The sequence below is a fragment of the Corylus avellana genome, chromosome 2 (genome assembly GCF_965113065.1).
Source record: "Corylus avellana chromosome 2, dhCorAvel1.hap1.2, whole genome shotgun sequence".
NCBI lineage: Eukaryota > Viridiplantae > Streptophyta > Magnoliopsida > Fagales > Betulaceae > Corylus > Corylus avellana.
In genome coordinates this window covers 34,889,105-34,909,371 of record NC_142491.1, presented here as the reverse complement: position 1 = coordinate 34,909,371, position 20,267 = coordinate 34,889,105, and the positions used below count along the sequence as shown (strand labels likewise).

The 20,267-nt window shown below is 37.2% G+C and overlaps 1 protein-coding gene across 2 annotated transcripts; it reads left to right on the top strand.

Moving 5' to 3' along the window:
* The first annotated feature begins 355 nt into the window (after window positions 1–355).
* LOC132180775 (uncharacterized) lies at window positions 356–19,964 on the top strand. 2 transcript variants are annotated; one of them, XM_059593728.2, is made up of 24 exons: window positions 356–698; window positions 5,585–5,665; window positions 5,814–5,913; window positions 6,028–6,112; window positions 6,216–6,265; window positions 7,978–8,057; window positions 10,500–10,559; window positions 10,852–10,951; window positions 11,049–11,126; window positions 13,223–13,290; window positions 13,406–13,474; window positions 13,569–13,646; window positions 13,725–13,820; window positions 14,518–14,588; window positions 14,779–14,856; window positions 14,983–15,076; window positions 16,152–16,250; window positions 16,977–17,194; window positions 17,290–17,404; window positions 17,920–18,051; window positions 18,135–18,242; window positions 18,321–18,430; window positions 18,513–18,614; window positions 18,716–19,964. In XM_059593728.2, exons 1-24 carry the CDS (start codon window positions 654–656, stop codon window positions 19,254–19,256), a joined length of 2,658 nt encoding a protein of 885 aa, XP_059449711.1. In that variant the 5' UTR covers window positions 356–653; the 3' UTR covers window positions 19,257–19,964. The 2 variants fall into 2 exon arrangements, with proteins under 2 accessions (XP_059449711.1, XP_059449704.1); XM_059593721.2 differs by having other exon boundaries at window positions 18,135–18,430.
* Window positions 19,965–20,267: the final 303 nt, after the last annotated feature.

Below are 20,267 nucleotides of genomic sequence, written 5' to 3'. Positions count from 1 at the left end.
TACTACTCAACGTCAACAGGGATTAGGAATTTAGGATACACGTCTATGACTCTACATAACCAAAAAAAAAATCAGAAAGGAGGGATACACGTGTCGATATTCTTGATTCACCAATCAGGGGGATCCGTGCGCGTCCTTCAGGCACAGCCGAGTGAGGGACCCACGAGAAGAGCCCGCGCGCACTCACTCCCTCGTGATTGGATCGTGAAAAGAAAGAGCCGAGGATGTGCGCGCGGACTCTAAGGCCGATGGCTGCCCCCGTAATTGTCGCCCAAACCAAGGACATTGCTGGGATTAAACACTCTAAAAAACATGCGTAATGGTTTTCTCTACTTTTCCTTTCTCTTATCGAAGCTCGGGGCAGACACTTTGCACAGAAAAGAATAAAAAGCAGAGAGAGAGAGAGAGAGACAGAGAGAGATAGATAGAGAGAGAGAGAGAATCGAGAGGTTCACACTGCTACGTTAATGGCGGTTAGGGTTTTTCATTGATCTCCCCCCAAGTAAAAAGACCTTAATCGCCTTCCTGCGCTTTCTCTCTCTTCTCTTTGCAAAAACCAAAAAACCCTAATTTATATTACTTGAGGCGGATCAATTACGATTGAATTTCTCTAATTTGGGCTTCGAGTTTGAATCGTGGATATAGGAGCTGGCATGGGCGCGCCAGAGAAGTCGCAGGCCAACGCCAATTCGATGCAGGTGAGTCTGCTTTAGTGTAATCGAAAGCTCATTACTTTGCCCTAGAACTGAACTCGATGCAGATTATATTTTCTTTTTAGTGTTCGTTTGAAGTTTGAGTATGGTCTTCGTGACTCGTAGTCTGTAAATTGTAATTTGTGGTGTAATTGTGTGATTTCGGTTAATTTAATTGTGACGAGGTCGGACAAGTTCGTAGATTGAGTGTAAACGTTTCTAATTTTATTATATTAGGTTTTTCGTGCTATTACTTTGGGATGCGGTGTGGAGAAATGTTTCATCATGTTTCGCTATGTTGTCGTGTTGGTTTGTTAAGGAGTACCAATCAGTTTTAGCTGCTATAAAGCATGCAGTGCGGTTGAACTGGCTGAAAATGCCAAAACGAGTAATATTGTCGTCGCCCGGGTGGAGAAATATTTTTTAAGTAATTATTTATGGAAGTGTTTAAAGAAGTTACTACAGTAATTTGAAGCGCTTGGGTTGAGTATCAACTCCTTTTGCAGTTGAACAGGATTAATGGTTGAGGTCTCCGCTTAACCTTATGATTTTTTTCATAAGTTGGTTGGAGGGCAAGTTTGATCCTCAAAGTGGTAAATGAGTTAAAGCTGTAGTCTGGTACCTTGCATTGGACTATTTGAGTTTGAATTTAGGAAACATTTTTCACAGGCTTGGTGGTTTATGCTTAAGTGAAATTTATCAAACATTTTGCACAGGCCTCGTTTAGCTCAATTCAAACTTCTAAAGGCATTTTGGGTTTGATTTAGTGAGAGCTCAGGATTTTGAAATAAATCTGATTTGGGTTGGGAGTTTTTCCACTTTTGGTTGTTGTGTTTGTCACTATCTTGGCAATTAAGGGATTTGGAAGATTGCTGTTGTGGTTTTGTTGGTGCACAAGTTATTGGTCCTTTTTGAGGAAGTTCCCTATAAAATGAAAATTTTCTTTGGCGGAACAGTAATTAACAACCTCTTTCTTTCTAAGCCATTTGATAAAAAAAATATCATTTTTTTTTAGAGATTTAATGCTCTGGAGTAACGTGAATTTTTTAACACTGCATTCAAACAATGGAATATGGTGCTGACATGGCCTAAATTACATCTATATTGTACTTATAAAAAAAATCCATCTATATTATCCCTCCCATGTCTATCAGAGTCTGGATTCACTTTAATTAAGATGCCATATATATAAATGTGTTGAATTGAGCTTATTTTAATTCTTAAAATTTATCTTTTTTACCCCATTTCTATATCATCTGCACTGTTATGCATGTATGTGGGAGTTTTTATGATGCCAGGTATATCTTAGTAAATTAAACTCAATAGTTATGGTTATTCCCTCGCTTTTCTAGTTTCACTGAATTTCTGGACTTGGTGTCCCTTTTTTTTTCCTTCTTCCTAATTGGGGTTTTTTCTTATATACTTCTTGTCTACTTGAGTTGTGCTCCTATGCACTTTCAATGAATTGATTTACTTATAAAAAAAGGATATTCTTAGGTTCCAATAAGTACAAGGTTTACAAATGTTGCTCATCAAAAAGTAAAAAGGTTTACAAATGCGCCAGTGCAGGCGCGTGTGCACACACAATGAATAATCACCATTTTGATGTTAGGGGAGTTATATTGGCCAAAATTGGCATCATATTTATAAGTTCTTAACACTTGCATCATCAAAACATCTTTAGTAGAGCAGAGAACTTGGCTGTTGTGCCATATTTAGTAAGAGTGTTTTTTGCACATATTTTCCATTAGACGTATCCTTTTGTAGGAGACTTATATGGTTGTGGGAGCTCTTTATAGTTTTAGGATTTCAGACTTGAGTGAGTGGAGGCTTGTGTGGCGTGGTTTCTTTGTGGGGTATGGGATTGATATCTCTCATCTTCGGTTTGCTGATGATACATTGCTTTTTAGTGGGACTGGCCCAAATCATCTACGCAATTTACGAAGCTTATTCTTATGTTTTGAAGTTGTATCGGGTTTGAAGGCGAACTTAGTTAAGTTGGAATTGCTTCCTATGGGAAATGTTGATAATGTGGCTTGGAGTCTAGGTTGTGGGGTTGCGTCGTTGCCCATAAAGTATCTTGGTCTTCAGCTGGGGCGTCCTTCAAGGCAAAGCATATATGGGATGGGGGTATTGAGAAGATAAAACATCGTCTAGCTAGTTGAAAAGATTGTATATATCTAAGGGTGGTAGGATTACCCTTATCAAGAGCACCCTATCCAACTTACCTATGTGCTTCATGTTCCTCTCTCTCTCTCTCTCTCTCTCTCTCTCTCTCTATTTATTTTTTATTTTTTTGATGTCGGGGAACCTCTCCAAGGCAGGGCCCTTCGGACTCATCACTGTAGAGTAAACCCCCGGTCTCGTGCACCGCACCCTCGGAAGTTTCCCTATACGGAACTGGTTAAATCGCTGGCTTTTTCACCAGGGGGTGTAGCCCCAAGGAATTGTTTGCTTCACGTTCCTCTTTCTCCTCACTTCAAGTGTTGGAAACTGTATTTAGAAGCTTCAAGATAATTTCTTATGGGGTGGGTTAGGTGAAGAGTACAAATATCACTTGGTGAGTTGCTCCAAGGTTTGTATATTGATTTCTATGGGAGAGTTGGGGGTTAGGAACTTGCTGAGGTTTAATCATGCTCTTTCAGGTAAATGACTTTGGCGCCATGGGCTTGATAGAGAGGCTTGATGGAGAGTGGTGGTGGACTCTAAATATGGAAGTTCATGGGGAGGTTGGTGCTCTAGTGAACTTGTTGGGGGGTGTATGGGGTGGGTTTATGGAAAAATATTAGGAAGGGTTGGGGGCATTTTTGTAGTCAGACCAGATTTGAGGTGAGAGATGGCTTTAAGGTTAGATTCTGACATGATCTTAGGTGTGGGGATTTGGCCCTTAAGGAAGTCTTTCCAGTTTTATTTAGTATTGCTTGCGCATAGAATGCTTCTATTGCGGCTCAAGTGGAATTTTCTGGAGGTGTCATTCAATGGAACTTGAGCTTTGCATGAGTGGCTCATGATTGGAAGGTGGATGTCTTTACCTTGTTTTCTGGGTGTTGTATTTAGTGAGAATGAGACGGGAGGGGGAGGACAAACTGAGGTGGGTCCCATCCAAAAGAGCGTTGTTTGGTGTTAAATCCTTCTATAGTGTCATGGGTTTTGAGGATGGTTTTCGTTTCCCTCTGAAGAGTGTTTAGTGGAGTAAGGTCCCTTTGAAGGTGACCTTTTTTGTTTGGTTGGTGGCCCTATGAAAGATCCTTACCATGGACAATCTCCGGAAGCGGCATGTCATTGTGGTTGATAGGTATTGTATCTATAAAAGGAATGGGGAGTCCGTAAACTATCTTCTTCTTCATTGTGAGGTTCTTGTGCCATTTGAAATGTTTTCTTCCGTCCATTTGGGGTGTTTTGGGTTATACCTAGATGAGCAGTCCGTAAACCATCTTCTTCTTCATTGTGAGGTTGCTTGTGCCATTTGAAATGTTTTCTTCTATCGATTTGGGGGTTTTGGGTTATACCTAGATGAGTAGTTGATTTGTATCCTTGTTGGTGGACTACCGGCAGCACCTCGAAGTGCTGTTGTGTGGAAGATGGTGTCTTTGTGCCTTTTGTGGTGTCTATGGAGGAAAATGAATGATACAAGCTTTGAGGACCTTGAGAGAACTTTGGAGGTGACTAAGCCTTTATTTTTCAACAACTTGTATCTTTGGACCAGTGCTTTTGTTTCTCCTTTGGTGATTAGCTATCATGATTTTCTTGTTCTTTTTGCTCCTACGAGTTAGATGGCCTCTTTTGTATACCTTTTGTGTATCTAGGGGCACCTTACCATTTTAATGAAATTTCGATTACTTATAAAAATAAAAAAAGGATTTCAGACTTAGACTACTGACGTTGAGATTCCCTTTTAAATTTCTTGCTGTTGATGTGGAGCTCTTTAAAGTCTTAGGATTTGAATTTGAGTACCGATGTTGATATTCTCTTTTGAATTTCATGTTGTTAACATATTTGAGTTATATCATTCCTTTAGCCAAGGAAATTGGAAATGCTATTCATGCTTAATAGATGATGAATAGCTCCATGTGTGGTATAATACCCCATCCTTTCTACATTCGGCAACTGCTAGTGGGCTACCATGTACTCCCTCCGTCCCATGTTGTTGATCTTGTTTAGAAAATTCAATTTTTTAAAGGATATCATATAATGGAGTAAAAAAAAAAAAAACTTCCCAAAACTTACCTTCTAAATTTAAACTCAAATATAGCACATGAGAAAGGGGCTGACGACTTTGGGAAATCCCAAAGTGGGACAGAGAACCAGCAATATGGAACGAAGGGACTATTAGGAATGTAGCTGATATGGCACTGCCATATAAGCATAAGCATATCTTTCATGTTAGTCACAATTTTTGTGCTAGACACCAACGTGCTTCCAATGTTTATTGGATTTTTAATAGCTTCAGATTCTTTCATGGCTTGCACACATGTTTTTCTTTTCAAATATAGGCATACAATCACATGGGATAGCTGTGGAAATGTGTCATGTGGCTTCTAAGTTTTCAATAGTCGTAATAGTTACCTTTCTATTCATAAGCATGTTGTTTTGGATTTTTAGATAATGTTATTCGAGTTCATTGTAGGTAATGTGCACTTTCATTATTAATTATTGTCCTTTGCTCACTCGACTTCCAGCATTATGTTCAATTTATATTTGTTATTTTTTTATTTTTTTATTGTTATCTTGTTATCCAATTTGAAATTTCTAGGAATGCTTGTCTGCTTGGCATGTTGTCCTTGAGATGAAGTTCTGGCCTTTTTGAATTTTTGTGAACATTGATTGTATTGACTGGATGATTGATAGAAGTACCTCATATAATTCTTTTCATTTTTATTTTTTAATTTCAGCGTGTTAAGGTATACCGTTTAAATGACGATGGGAAATGGGACGACCAAGGAACTGGACATGTCAGTGTTGACTATTTGGAGGTTCGTTCATATCTTAATCTTCTTTGATGTTTGTCTGACATTGATGAGCAGATATTAGAGCCAAAACAGCTGTCTCAAGACAACTGTTGAAAATTTAATTGGTTAGCTAAAACCTTTCATGCATTTTGATTGAATGCGCATATCACAGCGATCAGAGGAGCTGGGTTTGTTTGTTGTTGATGAAGAAGACAATGAGACATTGCTCTTGCATCGTATTAGCTCAGACGACATTTACAGAAAGCAAGAAGGTATTTTTTGGTTTCAACAGATGAATTATATTATTTTTCCTTTCCCAGTTGTAGCTAATACATTATGCCAAGTGGTTTCATCAGGCTATAATATGCACTTTTATTTATTTTCAGATACAATTATCTCTTGGAGGGATCCAGAATATTCTACGGAATTAGCACTTAGTTTTCAAGAGACCACAGGGTGCTCTTACATATGGTAACAATTACATATTATCCTTTTTTCCCTTGTTATTCCTGCAAAAGCTTTCTGCTTCAGCCACCATTTGATGCCTGCTAAATATCATTCATGCTTTGTTTAGGGACCATATCTGCAATGTGCAAAGAAACCTGCATTTCAGTACTCTTAACAGTAAGTTTCTGCAATTAAATTTTGTACAAATTTGGAATTATTCATTGCATCTTGAATTTTTGACCTTTGTATGTCTTGAAACATTAGATGCATCTGGAGTATCGTAGGGCTATTGTTATATGATGACTTCTCCATATGCTCTAGATTCTCTCATCTTACTTCCCCCACTTTCCCTGTCCCCTTTTGTTTTGGATTTATAGTTAAGTGGGTCTGTCTGGTTGAGTAGAGTGTAGTGGAATGTAGGAGTAATTAGTGTGAAAATTAAGGATGGTAAAATTTTGTTGAACTGGACAGCCAGCAGATTAAAACCTAAACTTGGGGTTGAAATTAGGAAACTTGTCGGTTGTACTTTATTGAAGGTTATGAAACTAAGAATGAAATCCCCACTATAGTCATGCAGGGGTTTAAATTTTGATTTCAATTTGAAACTTGGTATGGAGTTTATTGATAGAAGTTAATTAGTTCTGAACCCATTGAGTAGAATTATTGGTTGGATCTGTCAGCTCAGAAGCTGACACAGAGAGAGAATGTTGAGATTGGGGAAAATAGTCTAGGGTCACGAGCATGCTAATTAAGCGGATGGGGGTTTATGTTGCTTATTAGTGGCACAATGGCACAATGATCTTGATTCTTGGTTGCAGGTGCTGTTGGCTTTCCCCTTATTTCAACCACCAAGTGGTTGTGGGAACTGGGAAGTGTTTATTAATTAAAATTTAGTTCACTTGAGGAGCTAAAATAAAGTGAGCGAAGCTACCCTTCTTGCAAAGTGAGATACAACCACTTTTGTGCATCTTTTACAGGATTTTTTCTTTATTTCCCCCCCTTTTAATGAATTTTAGTGTGTTTTACAAAACTGGTGAACCTTTTGTTTGTTTGTTTGTTTTGTTTTGGTTTTTTTTCCCCGGATAATGAAGTTGATCTTACTTAGAGAAGTGAACATTGTGTATGCATGTAAGCTGAACATCAAGAAGAGTAAAGCTGAAAAGGCAGTTGAAAGAGACACTGTCACCCAAGAAATAATCTGAATGGTCAACAATATTGTAATTGCTCCTTATTTGTGGAAGTGAAACACTTTATACTAATCTTTAATAACGAGTAAACGTTAGTGAAAAAAAATCTGTTAATTCAGTAGGAAAACACCAATGACAACCAATATGAACATATGGATAACCACAATCTCAGTCTTCATCTTGGAGTTTGTAAATACTTTTGTACTTTCCTTCTTCTAGATGCACCACAGCACCAGATAGATGTTACACATGATATCAAGGTGGCATACCTGCAGGCTTATCTGTCCTTGAGGTCAATGGCCATCAGCCAGTAAAATTGAAATCCACACAAGACCATGGTGCATGTGGAAAAGTAAACAGGAACTGAATAAATATTGTTGAAATTTAATTTGCAAAGACAAAGAGTCTTGTAATCATCTGATTTCCTGTATCTGTGGTTGGAAATCCATAATAGTGGCGCAAATAAATAATCAAGTTTCTGGAAGGAATTGAAGATTTATGTCAAAGACGGAATCTAATAATTGTTACCATTGAGAGGTCCTTTCCATTGAGAACAAGTCCACATAGTTAGAGAAAACAGCATCTGATCTGTCCATACACTGGAAATTTCTGTATACATTTTTATATCTCTTATTCTTATTTCATTTGCAGGGTTCTTTTTGGTCTGGACCATTATTTAATTCTCTTTTGTGATATATGCAGACGAGACATTTCACAGTGTGAATAGCGAGTTGAGGGAGTTGCCTGCAGTTGAGCTGTCCTCACTTCCTCTGATACTTAAGGTTCAAAAGGATGCTCTAGTTCTATCTTATTTTATAGTCGGTTCAAGTTTCATATTTATTACTTTTTTGGCCAATAAGCTTGGTGTATGATTCCCTATTTTGCCTATCACTTCATCTTGATATTGGTGGCATTTAATTGTGAATGTGATCTTGGTCTCCCTCTCTCTCTCTCTGTGTTAATTTTAATTTTTCTAGCTGTTTCCTCTTGCTATCTTAATTAGCCGGATGTAAGTGTAAAATTTAGCGATTAATGATCTAAGAGAAATTGGTTAACAATGAAAAGTTATTCATTGCTGTAACATGCTTTTCATTCTTTTCAGTAGTTTGTTGCTGGGTAGCTTGAACAGCAGAATAATGTTCCATCCACGTTTGCTCTCTGGTTAGCTTTGGGCTTACTATTGTTTTATTTTAAACAGCCTGATTATGACTTCTAGGATTTCAATGAGAATTGCTATTGCCACAGTCATAATAGCGAGGACACATTTATCCCCTCACAGCGAAAATGGCTGTTGTGAAAAGATGCACCCAGCCTCTGTGGCTGTGTTGCTAGCTTCTTCTTTTCATATATGCCAGCCAGCTGGGTCACGGATCTGATTTTATCTCTATCTTTCCGTGTATGCAAATCTGGTGGTTATGGATGCTTTAAAAGAATTAAATGTAATGTGATACTTCTAGCATCTCTTTTATGATATTCTTTTTGTTCCTTCTAATCTTCTTATAAGAAAGCATTTAGCTGTCTACTTCAACTCATAAACTTAGTAGTTTGAATTTTACTTCCTAATTGCATGAGCTACTCATTGGCTATGATTGTAGGTTTGGAATAGTTTTTTTTTTTTTTTTTTTTCATGTGTAGTTAAACTGGTCAGTCTTAACCCATTTCAACAAAATCAGTTTTAGCCTTTACTAGGCGCTTTTATCTTCATTGTGGGGATGTTTTACCCTCTCATTTACTAATATTATTTTTGTAACGACCTACGAAAAACGCTAGCCACGTATGATCAATCACTCTAAAAGGGCTAGTCAAGTTGCAATTGGTACTCTTTGAAATCACTTATAAAGTCCAATATCACATAGTAAGGAATGCAAGATTTATTATCCATGAGCTCCTTTATAGTTTTACCCACTCTATGTGGGCAATTTATCTTCTCAATGTGGGACTAATTTTCTAGGTGTTACAATCTCTCCCACTCAAATTCCTGAAGTCCTTAGCTTGGTCCATGTTATGCAGTATAGTGCATTAGCGTCACATGATGTTATTAGGTTGCTCCATTGTAATGACTCAAGAAAAGCACTAGTTACATTTGTGCTATTTTTTAATTTTTTTTTTTTTTTTTTTTTATAAATAATTCAATCTCATTAGAAAGCACAGAGGGGCACAATCTGAATACACAAGAAGTATATAAGAGAGAGCTCCTATTAGGAGAAAAAATGGAACATAAATTAAAAATTTTTGAAAAACTAGAAAAGTGAGGACTATTATATGCCTTTATCCATGCATAAAGGGACTCGAACATAACTGTCTTTAGCTCAACCACCGAAATTTTGCAATCTTCAAAGCTCCTTGCGTTCTGCTATCTCCAAATGCACCACATTAAGCACAAATGTGTCATCCTCCAAACTTCTAAAATATTATTGCTTTCCAACTGACCTCTCCAGCTAGCCATGACTCACTCTACACAAAAAAAGACAGAAGATTGAAACCCATAATTCTCTCATCACTTCATAGTAACGAAAACGATGATCTATTGACTCCCCACTCCTCAACACTAATCTACCACTGCGACGTTCGTCTTCCTCAGGTTATTCAAAGTTAAGATCTGCCCTAGTGCCGCCATCAACATAAAGAATGTTACTCTTGAAGGAGCCTCAACTTTCCAAATGCTTTTCCAAGGAAATGGGGAGCCAGCGGGAATTGACAACGCATGATAAAAGGATCCAAGAGATTTTATCCTTATGTGTGCTAATCGCTATTACTCCAAAAGGACTAGTTAAGTTGGAATTTGAGCTCTTGAAAATCATTTATAAAGCCTAGTCTCACCTAGTAAGGAGCTAATGTGGGATTTAGCATCCATAACACTTGTAATCCACTCGCTCAATAATGGGACAATTTATCTTCCTAATGTGGGATTAATTTTCTAGGGTTTCATAACTTTATATAACAGATTTAGTCTTATGTTCATACATGGCATATTTAGGAATGTATAATGTGGTGTGGTTGCAGTTTCATGTGCATGACAAGTATTTATGTATAGTTTGGTAGGCATAGTGATAAGAGTAACTTAATATCAGTATGTGCTATATAGTAAAGTGTTCGTAATTTTTGTTAGATCTTTTTGCTTTCACTGTAACATTGATTTATTGCTTACATTTTTCTTTTAAATAATTACGCTTGCACCTATTCAAGGATCATTTTAATAAAACTAATCAATCTTTGTTTTGTAGACTGTGGTTGAAAGTGGCATTGCTGATCAGATGCGACTGACAGAACTCATTTTGAATGATGTAAGTGTGTTCATCTTGTTGATGTAGGTAGTGGGACCTTGCCCTTTGAAGTTGGTCCAAGTGTGCCAGTTTTAATGAAAGATTTTGATCAGTTATATATTTTTAATGCATGTCAGTTTTAGTCTAACCTATTCCATTTCTTTCATATCTTAGTTGTCTAAAACAATTGTCCATTTATTTCATGGCACACGTCTCTGACTATGTTTTCATATAATGTAGAACTTTTCCTTCCTTTGTTTGTAGATGATCCACTTTTCAGATCTCTTTGAATGAGTCTAATTTTTTGATGCAGCAAGAATTTTTCCGAAAGCTGATGGACCTGTTTAGAATCTGCGAAGACTTGGAAAATATTGATGGTCTTCACATGATATACAAAATTGTCAAGGGAATTAGTAAGTAATCCTTAAAGCTCCGCCAACATTCTAATTATGTACTAGATATATGCATATCCTTCATTGGTATTGAGTGACTTTGTCTGGTTACGTGCAGTTTTGCTCAATAGTACTCAGATCTTCGAGAAGATATTTGGTGATGAATTGATTATGGATATTATTGGTTCACTGGAGTGTAAGTTTCACTATTGTTGTTTTAAAATATCTTATGGCAACCTCTCATATATTTATTGACAATTAATATTTGAGCTTTGAAATTTAGTTATAACTGTTGTTTAATTGACTACTCGTTTATGTATCCTATCATGTGGTAGTAGCATATTTGTGTCTTAGTTAACATGAGGTGCAGTTTATGATTTTTGTTTTCATTAATATCCTGACGCTTCAGTTTTAGATGGATTTGTTTATCGATACTCTCTCTCTCTCTCTCTCTCTCTCTGTGCATGCCTTGTGCCACTCAGAATCATCAATGTGTAAATCTGTTGTGGCTGAGAGTTTTTTTGTATATCCATTTAGGTGACCAATTTTTAATGTTTGAAAGTTTGATAATGATATTCTTTATCAATTACTATTGAGTTAGTATTTTTTTTTTTTATAATTAATAGCCAGTCTTATTGAAAGCGTAAAGGCGCCCTAAAGTACACCTGGAGTATACAATAAGATTTCCTAACTAGAAAGGAAAAAGCAAACAAGAAAGTCATCGTAACTAATCGACACCGGGAAGACATACGCCACAGTCCAAAGGTATAATGTATGAAAGCAATAGGATAATAAGTCTTCCAAGGAACTCTCCAAGTCTTCAAAACACCTATTATTTCTCTCCTGCCATAGACACAAAAAAAAAAACAAGTAGGCACCATCTTCCAAACCGCAGCGCTCCCTCTCCTTCCCAAGACCACCAACAGGCGAGCAAATCGGAAACCCGTCTCGGCATCACCCAAGACAACCCAAACCGACCGAAAAAAGGGCACCACAAAGCATAAGCTACCTCGCAATGAAGAAGAAGGTGATCCACCGTCTCCTCATCCCTCTTGCACATACAACACCTATTCGTCACAATCACATGTCGTTTCCTTAGGTTGTCTAGGGTCAAAATTTTGCCCAAAGCCGCCAACCACACAAAGAAACTCGCCCTCGAAGGAGCTTGTGTATGCCACACACTCTTCCAAGGGAATTGCCTCCCTTCAGTGCATGCCAAGGAAGCAAAAAGAAGTTTGACCTTGAAATGGCCTCTTTTGGAGGAAATCCACCACAACCTATCTTCACACCCTTGTCTCACTCGGGCAGAGCGCAACACCTGGAAAAAAGAGGCAAATACATCCATCTCCCAATTATGAGCCCCTCTAGAAAAACTAACATTCCACTGATTAGAACCACCCCGCACCTCCAAATGAGTTGCAACTAAGGCGTCCTTCGCACAAGCAATACTGAACAAACCAAGGAAAGCTGTCTTAAGAGCCGTATCTCCATACCACAGATCATGCCAGAAACAAACCCTAGTCCCTTCCCCCACCTCAAAACGCGTAAGGCCTTGGAAAGTGTCCCACCCTTTCCTAATAATCTTCCATAACCCTACCCCAAAAGTACCTCCAAGCTCCATAGAGCACCACCCTCCCCATAAGCTTCCAAACTTCGCATTCACCACAACCCTCCACCAAGCATCTCTTTACGATCCATAACGCCACAACCATTTTCCTAGCAGGGCGCAATTGAACACCATTAAGTTTCTAATACCCAACCCGCCTTCCTTAATCGTAGTGCACACCTTCGACCACTTCACCAAGTAGTGTTTGAACTCTTCCCCTAGCCCACCCCATAAGAAATTGCGTTGTAGCTTCTCAATGCGCTTGGCAACGTTAGCTGGAATAGGGAAAAGGGACCGATAATAAGTAGGCAAATAAGCAAGAGTGCTCTTAATAAGCGTGACCTTGCCAAATTAGGAACAATAATCCTTTATTTTGTATTCATGGTGGTTAATATTTTGTTAGCGTCCATTATATTAGTATGAACAGAAACAAGTATAAAATGTATGTTATTATCGTCATTATTTTTATTTGGGCTGGGGGATGGAACATGCATACTTATTTACATTTTCTTGAGTTCTATTTTTTTTTTTAACATTTATGCTCCCAATGCACTCTGTTGCTTATTTAACAAATATAATGGACACCATGGTCATATCTACTATCTAGTAATTTTTTATTTTGTAAACCCCTTTTTTTTTTTTAAAAAAAAAAAATGATGTTGAGCCTCTCTAAATGAATTTTGCAGATGATCCAGAGGTCCCTAATGTCCAACATCATCGTAATTTTTTAAAGGAGCATGTTGTTTTCAAGGAGGTAAATGTCTTGGTAGCTGGTTATTCTTCTCTTTTATGGAAGGAGGTTGAGATGGGTAGATGGAAGCAAGTTGCTACTTCTTGCTAATTTGTGGACATTTATTCATTTTCTGTAGGCGATACCAATTAAAGATCATTTAGTTCTGTCAAAGATACACCAGACGTACAGAGTTGGTTATTTGAAGGTGTTAATCATTAATGATAAACCTTGGATTACTTGCTTGCCTGTTTGTGATGTGATTCTTACCTTCCATGTTACTCTTATATTACTGCTTTTAGGATGTTGTTTTGGCTCGAGTATTGGATGAGGCCACGGGTGCAAATCTCAATTCCATAATTCAAGCAAACAATGCTATTGTAAGATTTTAAAAATCATTTGTTCAAATATATCGAGTGCTATGCTATTTTGCCTCTAATTGTGGTATTCTGTTGCAGGTTGTTTCTTTGTTAAAGGATGATAGTACCTTTATTCAGGAATTATTTGCTAGGTTGAGATCGCCCTCCACCTCTGAAGAGTCTAAGAAAAATTTGGTATTCTTTTTTACTTGAAGTACCTACATCTATTTTCCTTTCTTGAATATGTTAAAGAGTCTAAGAAAAATTTGGTATTCTTTTTTACTTGAATTACCTACATCTATTTTCCTTTCTTGAATATGTTTGTGTAACTGTCAATTCCAATATGGATATCTAATTTGTCCTCTTAATGCTGTGAATCACATTTCCGTACTATTATTGACTTCCCCCCCCCCCCCCCCCCCCCTCTCCCCGCGCCCCAAACCACCCCCCTTTCTCATTTGTATTCCTGTTAATGTTCTGTTTTGAATTGATTGGAAATTGAAGTCTTGTTTGTTACTTTTTTGTTGCTCATGTTTTTGGTCATCTTACTTTTTACTCAACTTCATGATGGGCATGAGGTCGGATAGTACTTATCTAGATCCTGGACTAATTACTTTGTCTTTCTCACTTTGTTAATTGAGAAATATTGTTAAGAGCACAATCTCTTAAAGAACACTGATTATGGAGGACAGTGAATTGGAGATAAATTAAACTTTGTGAAAAATTTCCCACATTTGTCCTTTTCTATAAAACATGCAATCATTGACTTTTTTATGAGATGGTTTTATATTTGTATCACTTGTTTGATTCTAATCTTAAAGCAACTTGATTGTGAGCGTAGTGTTGTTTCAGTAACCTTAGTACTAACTCTGTATTTCTTTTCATGAATTAGGTATATTTCTTGCACGAGTTTTGTAGTTTAAGCAAGAGCCTGCAGATGGTCCAGCAACTTCGTCTATTTAGGTATGCTATTTATACTAGTTCTGCAATTGTCCATGTGAATATAGACATTGCACGCTCTGTTGCAAACCCTTTGTTTTGAAAGTGATTGCTGCTTTAAGTGTTATATTTGCGTTTATTAAGTCTGGTACTTTATGTTTTCTTCTTATCAATTTACATGTTTCTAAGAGTCAAAAGTCTAAAATTCTTGCAGGGATCTCATGAATGAAGGAATCTTCGACATCATAACTGATGCTTTGCAGAGTCAAGACAAAAAGCTTGTTTTAACTGGGTAATAATAACCCATAGTGTCTGTCTATTGCCTTCTTGTGTTTTATATATAAAAGTGTATTCCTTTGCATGATATAGTTCAAAGAATAATCACCATCCTAACAATAAATCATTCTAATGGATGCAGGACAGATATCCTCATTCTTTTCTTGAATCAGGACCCAAACCTTCTTCGTTCTTATGTAGTTCGGCAGGAAGGAGCTCAACTTCTGGGGCTCTTGGTATGCATTGCATCAAGCTTTTTGCTTATACAGCCTGTTTATATGATCACATGTGGCACATAAACCCAACAGCACCTTTTACTCACATCAGCCAAATATTCTATGTTGAAAAGTGGAGGTGCACCAGTGGTCTCACAGCCAAAGCATGATTCACATTTCTTGTTCTTTTTGCCCCTACTACTTAGGTGGCTTTGCTTGGATACTTCCTGTGTACATGGTGCTCCTTACTCTTTTAATGATATCTTGATTAATTCTTAAAAAAATAAAAGAAAACAGGAGGAGATGAATAAATATGGAACATGTTAAATATGTGGAATAGCTTTTAGGATTGCTTACCCAGCTAATGAGATGCTCTACGTATTACATACCTAAAAACTCAATAGATTTTTTTTTTGATAAGTGAAAACTCAATAGATATAAAGATTAGTTTCAATGCTTCTAGTATAGCTTGTGATGGTATGGTATCTGCTGCACCCCCTCTCCTCCCTAAATGGGCCTGTAATCTTCCTTCTGGACGCCCACCCATCAAATTCTGAATGTTAGTTAGAATAGCTGTGACAAGCTGTTTTATCTCGGTTCTAAATTGGTGTTATTTATATCAATATATTTACATGTGTGTATCACTACGAATATAAAGCTTAAAATCAATACATTATACATATAATATTGAAAAATGATGACTCTTATCCTGAAAGAAGAAAAAATGGTTTGAGCTGCACATGTAGGTTGCCAGCACTAGTGGTTGCCATGCTTTGACCTTTAGACACGCAACTTCTTGTGCAAAGATGGACTCAAGGTTTTAGTTGCAGAAACAGTCAAAAATCCAAGTTGCCAAGCCAATATTGTAGTTGGGTTTAGACTTGTTTGTTGATTAATAGTAACAAGTGTCTTAAAAGTAGTCTACTTAGATTTGCTATAATATGAACAGTAATTCGAGCTATATTTTGTTCAACCTCGTGTACAAGACATTAGGCTTTTCTGAAACCATAAAAAATTACATGGTAGTAAACTGTCCCCTCGAAAGGACACATGTTTTTCAAGCAGAATTGACTTATGGTTGTTTGTTGATGTATAGGTTAAAGGAATGACGACAGATTTTGGGGAGGACATGAATTGCCAGTTTCTTGAAATTCTTCGTAGTTTACTGGATTCATACACATTGTCTGGAGCGCAGGTGCCTGCCTTGACCATTTTTCCTTCTAATATTTGTTTCAATTACTCTTTTCTGAACTGGGCTTTTGTTCCAATTTTGAAAAAATCTTTAATCGCATTTATGCTTTTTTCTGTTTTTTACTCTACTTCATATAATATTTGTTTTAATTACTCTTTTCTGAACTGGGGGCTTTTGTTCCGATTTTGAAACAATCTTTAATCGCATTTATGCTTTTTTCTGTTTTTTACTCTACTTCATATCTTACATACTGTGTCAGCTTGATTGCTTGTGTAGCAAATTTCTCTTTCCATGTAATTAAAAGCTTCAGCTCTATCACATAGCTTATAGCTGGGCCTGAATTTGAACTTGTTCGGCAATAACAAGCCTGACTTTACAATTTCAAACATGGATTAATTGGCACTTTATTTTGTCGATGCAATGGAAGACTTTTTCCTCTTTTGAGGTACCAATTTGTCATCTCTCTCTCTCTTTCTCTCATGTAACCGTAAAAATTTCTCTATTTATTTTTCTAACAACCTTGCATTTGGAGTCTGCAACGGTTTGATTTTATATATGCGGGTGTAACATTTTGAATGTTGATTTGTATTTTATTATGTTTCTGTTGAATTGTTGGAAAAACTTGTCAGTAAAACTACGATGGATTTCTTTTCCATGGTTCAGCTTAAAAATATTTATATGCGTTATTGTTTATGTCATCGAGTTTTTGATCTTGCTGTTTTGTTGCAGAGAGATACTATTATTGAGATTTTCTATGAGAAGCATTTGGGTCAACTAATTGATGTTATAACAGCATCTTGTCCTTCGGAAGGCATAGCTCAATCAAGTGGTAAATCTATGGGATCTGGTGGAAGAATTGGAAATCAAAATGGCACAAAGCCTGAAATACTGTCAAACATATGTGAATTGCTATGCTTTTGTGTTCTGCACCATCCATATAGAATAAAGTAATCTTTTGGATGCCTTTCATTCAATATTGACAATTGAATTCATGCAGAAGACATTTAACCTGTTAATATGTGGGTTTCTTTGCTTTTTGCAGGTGTAACTTTCTCCTTAATAACATGGTAGATAAAGTTTTGTTGTTGACACAAAGAAGGGAAAAATACCTAGTTGTTGCTGCTGTTCGTTTTATTCGCACTATTCTTTCCCGCCATGTAAGTAATTACGTCTTGATCACTGAATAACATCATGTGGCAGAATTTATTTTTTATTTGTGGTAGAATATTAACAGCGAAAAATGTGATTAAGTGGCAATTTGTTGTTGCTGGTGCTACGTGTGTATGAATGATTGGAGACAGTGGATCATTTGCTTCTGCATTTCTGCTTATTACGTGGGCTCTGCTGGGTTGGTTCTGATAGTGTTATTTGAGATGACTTATCATGCATTTGCATTAGTAGCCAACTAATTACTCAAGTAAAATGTGCTAGATTTGGGCTGGATGGGCATCTCTCATATACAATGCCATCATGTCAACTGGACATCTCTTGTATCTCAATCTCAAAACTTAATCGCCTATGTTACTAGGCCCATAAAGATTACTGGTGTATTCTGGGAATCTATTAATTGTATAATGCTAATTATTGTCTGCTTGGTTTGTCTGTGATTTCCAGTGGATCATCATCTCTTGTGGGTTCTGTGTAATAACTCAAATTATGTGCTTATATGCAGGATGAGCATCTGATAAATCATATGGTTAAGCACAACCTTCTCAAACCAATTGTGGATGCCTTTGTTGGTAATGGTAATCGTTACAATCTGCTCAACTCGGCAGTTTTAGAACTTTTCGAGTACATTCGAAAGGTGCTCATTTTAAATACCTCTTTATGTTTGGATTTTAGATATGTCTGGAGGTAAATCTCTACTAATTATCTTGTCTGATGCAGGAGAACCTTAAATTTTTGCTCAAATATATAGTTGATTCGTTCTGGAATGAGTTGGTCAAATTTGAGTTTTTGGTTTCCATTCACTCACTAAAAGTTAAATATGAGCAGGTATTCTCCCCATCTTGCTTGATTTTTACCACCTCATTTTGGATTCAGAGTTTCCTGATCTCAAAACTATGTTTGCAGTCCCTGGAGATTTGTGGAGCAAAAGGCACTGGTAATGTGTCAGACCCCAGAAAACGAAGTGATGAGCGTGCTCTGGAGAAAGAGGAGGAAGACTATTTCAATGAGGACAGGTACGTATAGGGAAAATATGTTAGAAGAATTATTTGCCAAGATTTTCTAGCGATAGCCTCTCAATTTGGATACTTAAATCAGTGATGAAGAAGATACAGCATCTGCATCAATGTCAAATACCCAAAAAGTACAACCTCAACCTGTTTTATCTAATGGAGTTACTCCAAGCTTCCAGCCATTAAGGTAAAGGAACTGTTTCACCCTAGAAAATTGGACGGTCATTTAAGAGTATATTTTGTATCAACCCGTTGCTGTTATCTTGATTTATGTCTTGACTTTTGTAGTCCTAGATCTGGTGGACTGGTTGACTATGATGATGATGAGGATGATGAAGACTACAGACCACCATTGAGGAAGCAGCCAGAAACTTCTGATGAAGATGAAGGAACAATGGAGTCTCTTAGGTTGAAGCGGAAACTTGCACCCAAGGATAACAAACCTGATGTGTCAAAGAAGCAGCGGATTGGAAAAAACTCTAAGTCAAAAGATAGTGTTTTTACTGCTTTGTGCTCAACCTTAAGCCACGCAGTGCTACCTAGTAAGAAAACCCCTAGCACCACACACGCTACTCCGCACACAGCTGATGGGAACCAAAGCTCAAGTGAAGAAAATCATCAGGAGAATAAACCTAAATCTGACACCGACAGAAGCTGTTCTGATAACAGCAGTACTACAGATGAGAACCACAGAGAGAAGGAACCTCCTGCTTCTAGAATATGTTCTGATCACTTGCATAGCACTTCAGATGATAGACAGTTGGGTGGAGAGGAGTCTCCATTAATACCACCAAAATCCTCACCAGAAATGGCTGTAAATGGATCCTAATTCATCCAGCATCATATTCAGAGGGCTTGACATTGTTTGTTCTCTTTTCTTCAACTCGTGGATGTGCTTGGTGGTGGAACCGAAGGAATGATGCATTTCAAAAGACAAAGAAATGAACCGAGGGGATGCATTTGGTTGATGGCTTTACATTGATGATAGGAGGGGTTACTGTATAGAGCTACTGAGAAGCAAAAAGTAATCCATACAGCAACGTGGGCCCATTCTCCCCCGTCACTTGGTCCTTCTGATGCTTTGAGCTTAGCAATTGTCTTCTGTACAACATTTACCAGCGTTATTTTTTTTTCCCCAATTTTCTTACATGTTTTCTTTTGCCTTGTCTTTTTTCCAATCACCCTTTATTTGTTTTTTCCATTTTTGGCTATGTGAATCATATGATATAGAGGGCACAAATGTTTGCCCTGCATAGTTCTGCAGTTTTGTGGTGGTTGTGGTTGTAATAGAGGTCTGGTGAGGTGGTTAGAGGGCAAAGTTTTTCCAAACGTAGTTGCAGTAGTGGAACTCATTATAGACCAGTGTAAATTAGATTTTGAACACTTCTAACTTCTGAAGGGTCTCCCAAAGCTCGTGCCATGGCTTCTAATTTTGTAGAGGTATAGCCCCCTTCCCCCCTCTTTTTTATTTCCTTTCCTGTTGGGAAACTGAAATTCTAATTAACATTATGAATTTACCATTCTGCTATTTCTTTTATGTACAATGAATTGTTTGCCCTTCCAACAGCAATTGAAATTTAGTTTAATTGACTTGAGAATAGAGCTTTAAAGTTAATGTACCAAACTTGTGCTCCTTGTTATGATCCTATCCACTGGGTGATCTCGAAATTAGGAGATGGTGAAAATGATCTATTTATCCCGTGTGTGTTAATGAGAAATATGATTGTACTACCAGCCCTTGGTGGCTTTGGATAAAAACAGGTTCAGTTTTGTCATATGAGTAATGCTATACACATCTCTTGACACGAATCTTGATTCAATGATGATTTTGAAAGTGTGA

Coding starts and splice junctions, on each gene's coding strand:
- LOC132180775 (XM_059593721.2), top strand. CDS start 654: ATGGGCGCGCCAGAGAAGTCGCAGGCCAACGCCAATTCGATGCAG. Junction 17,195..17,289: donor CACCATCCATATAGAATAAA/GTAATCTTTTGG, acceptor TGCTTTTTGCAG/GTGTAACTTTCTCCTTAATA. Junction 18,615..18,715: donor CCAAGCTTCCAGCCATTAAG/GTAAAGGAACTG, acceptor TGACTTTTGTAG/TCCTAGATCTGGTGGACTGG.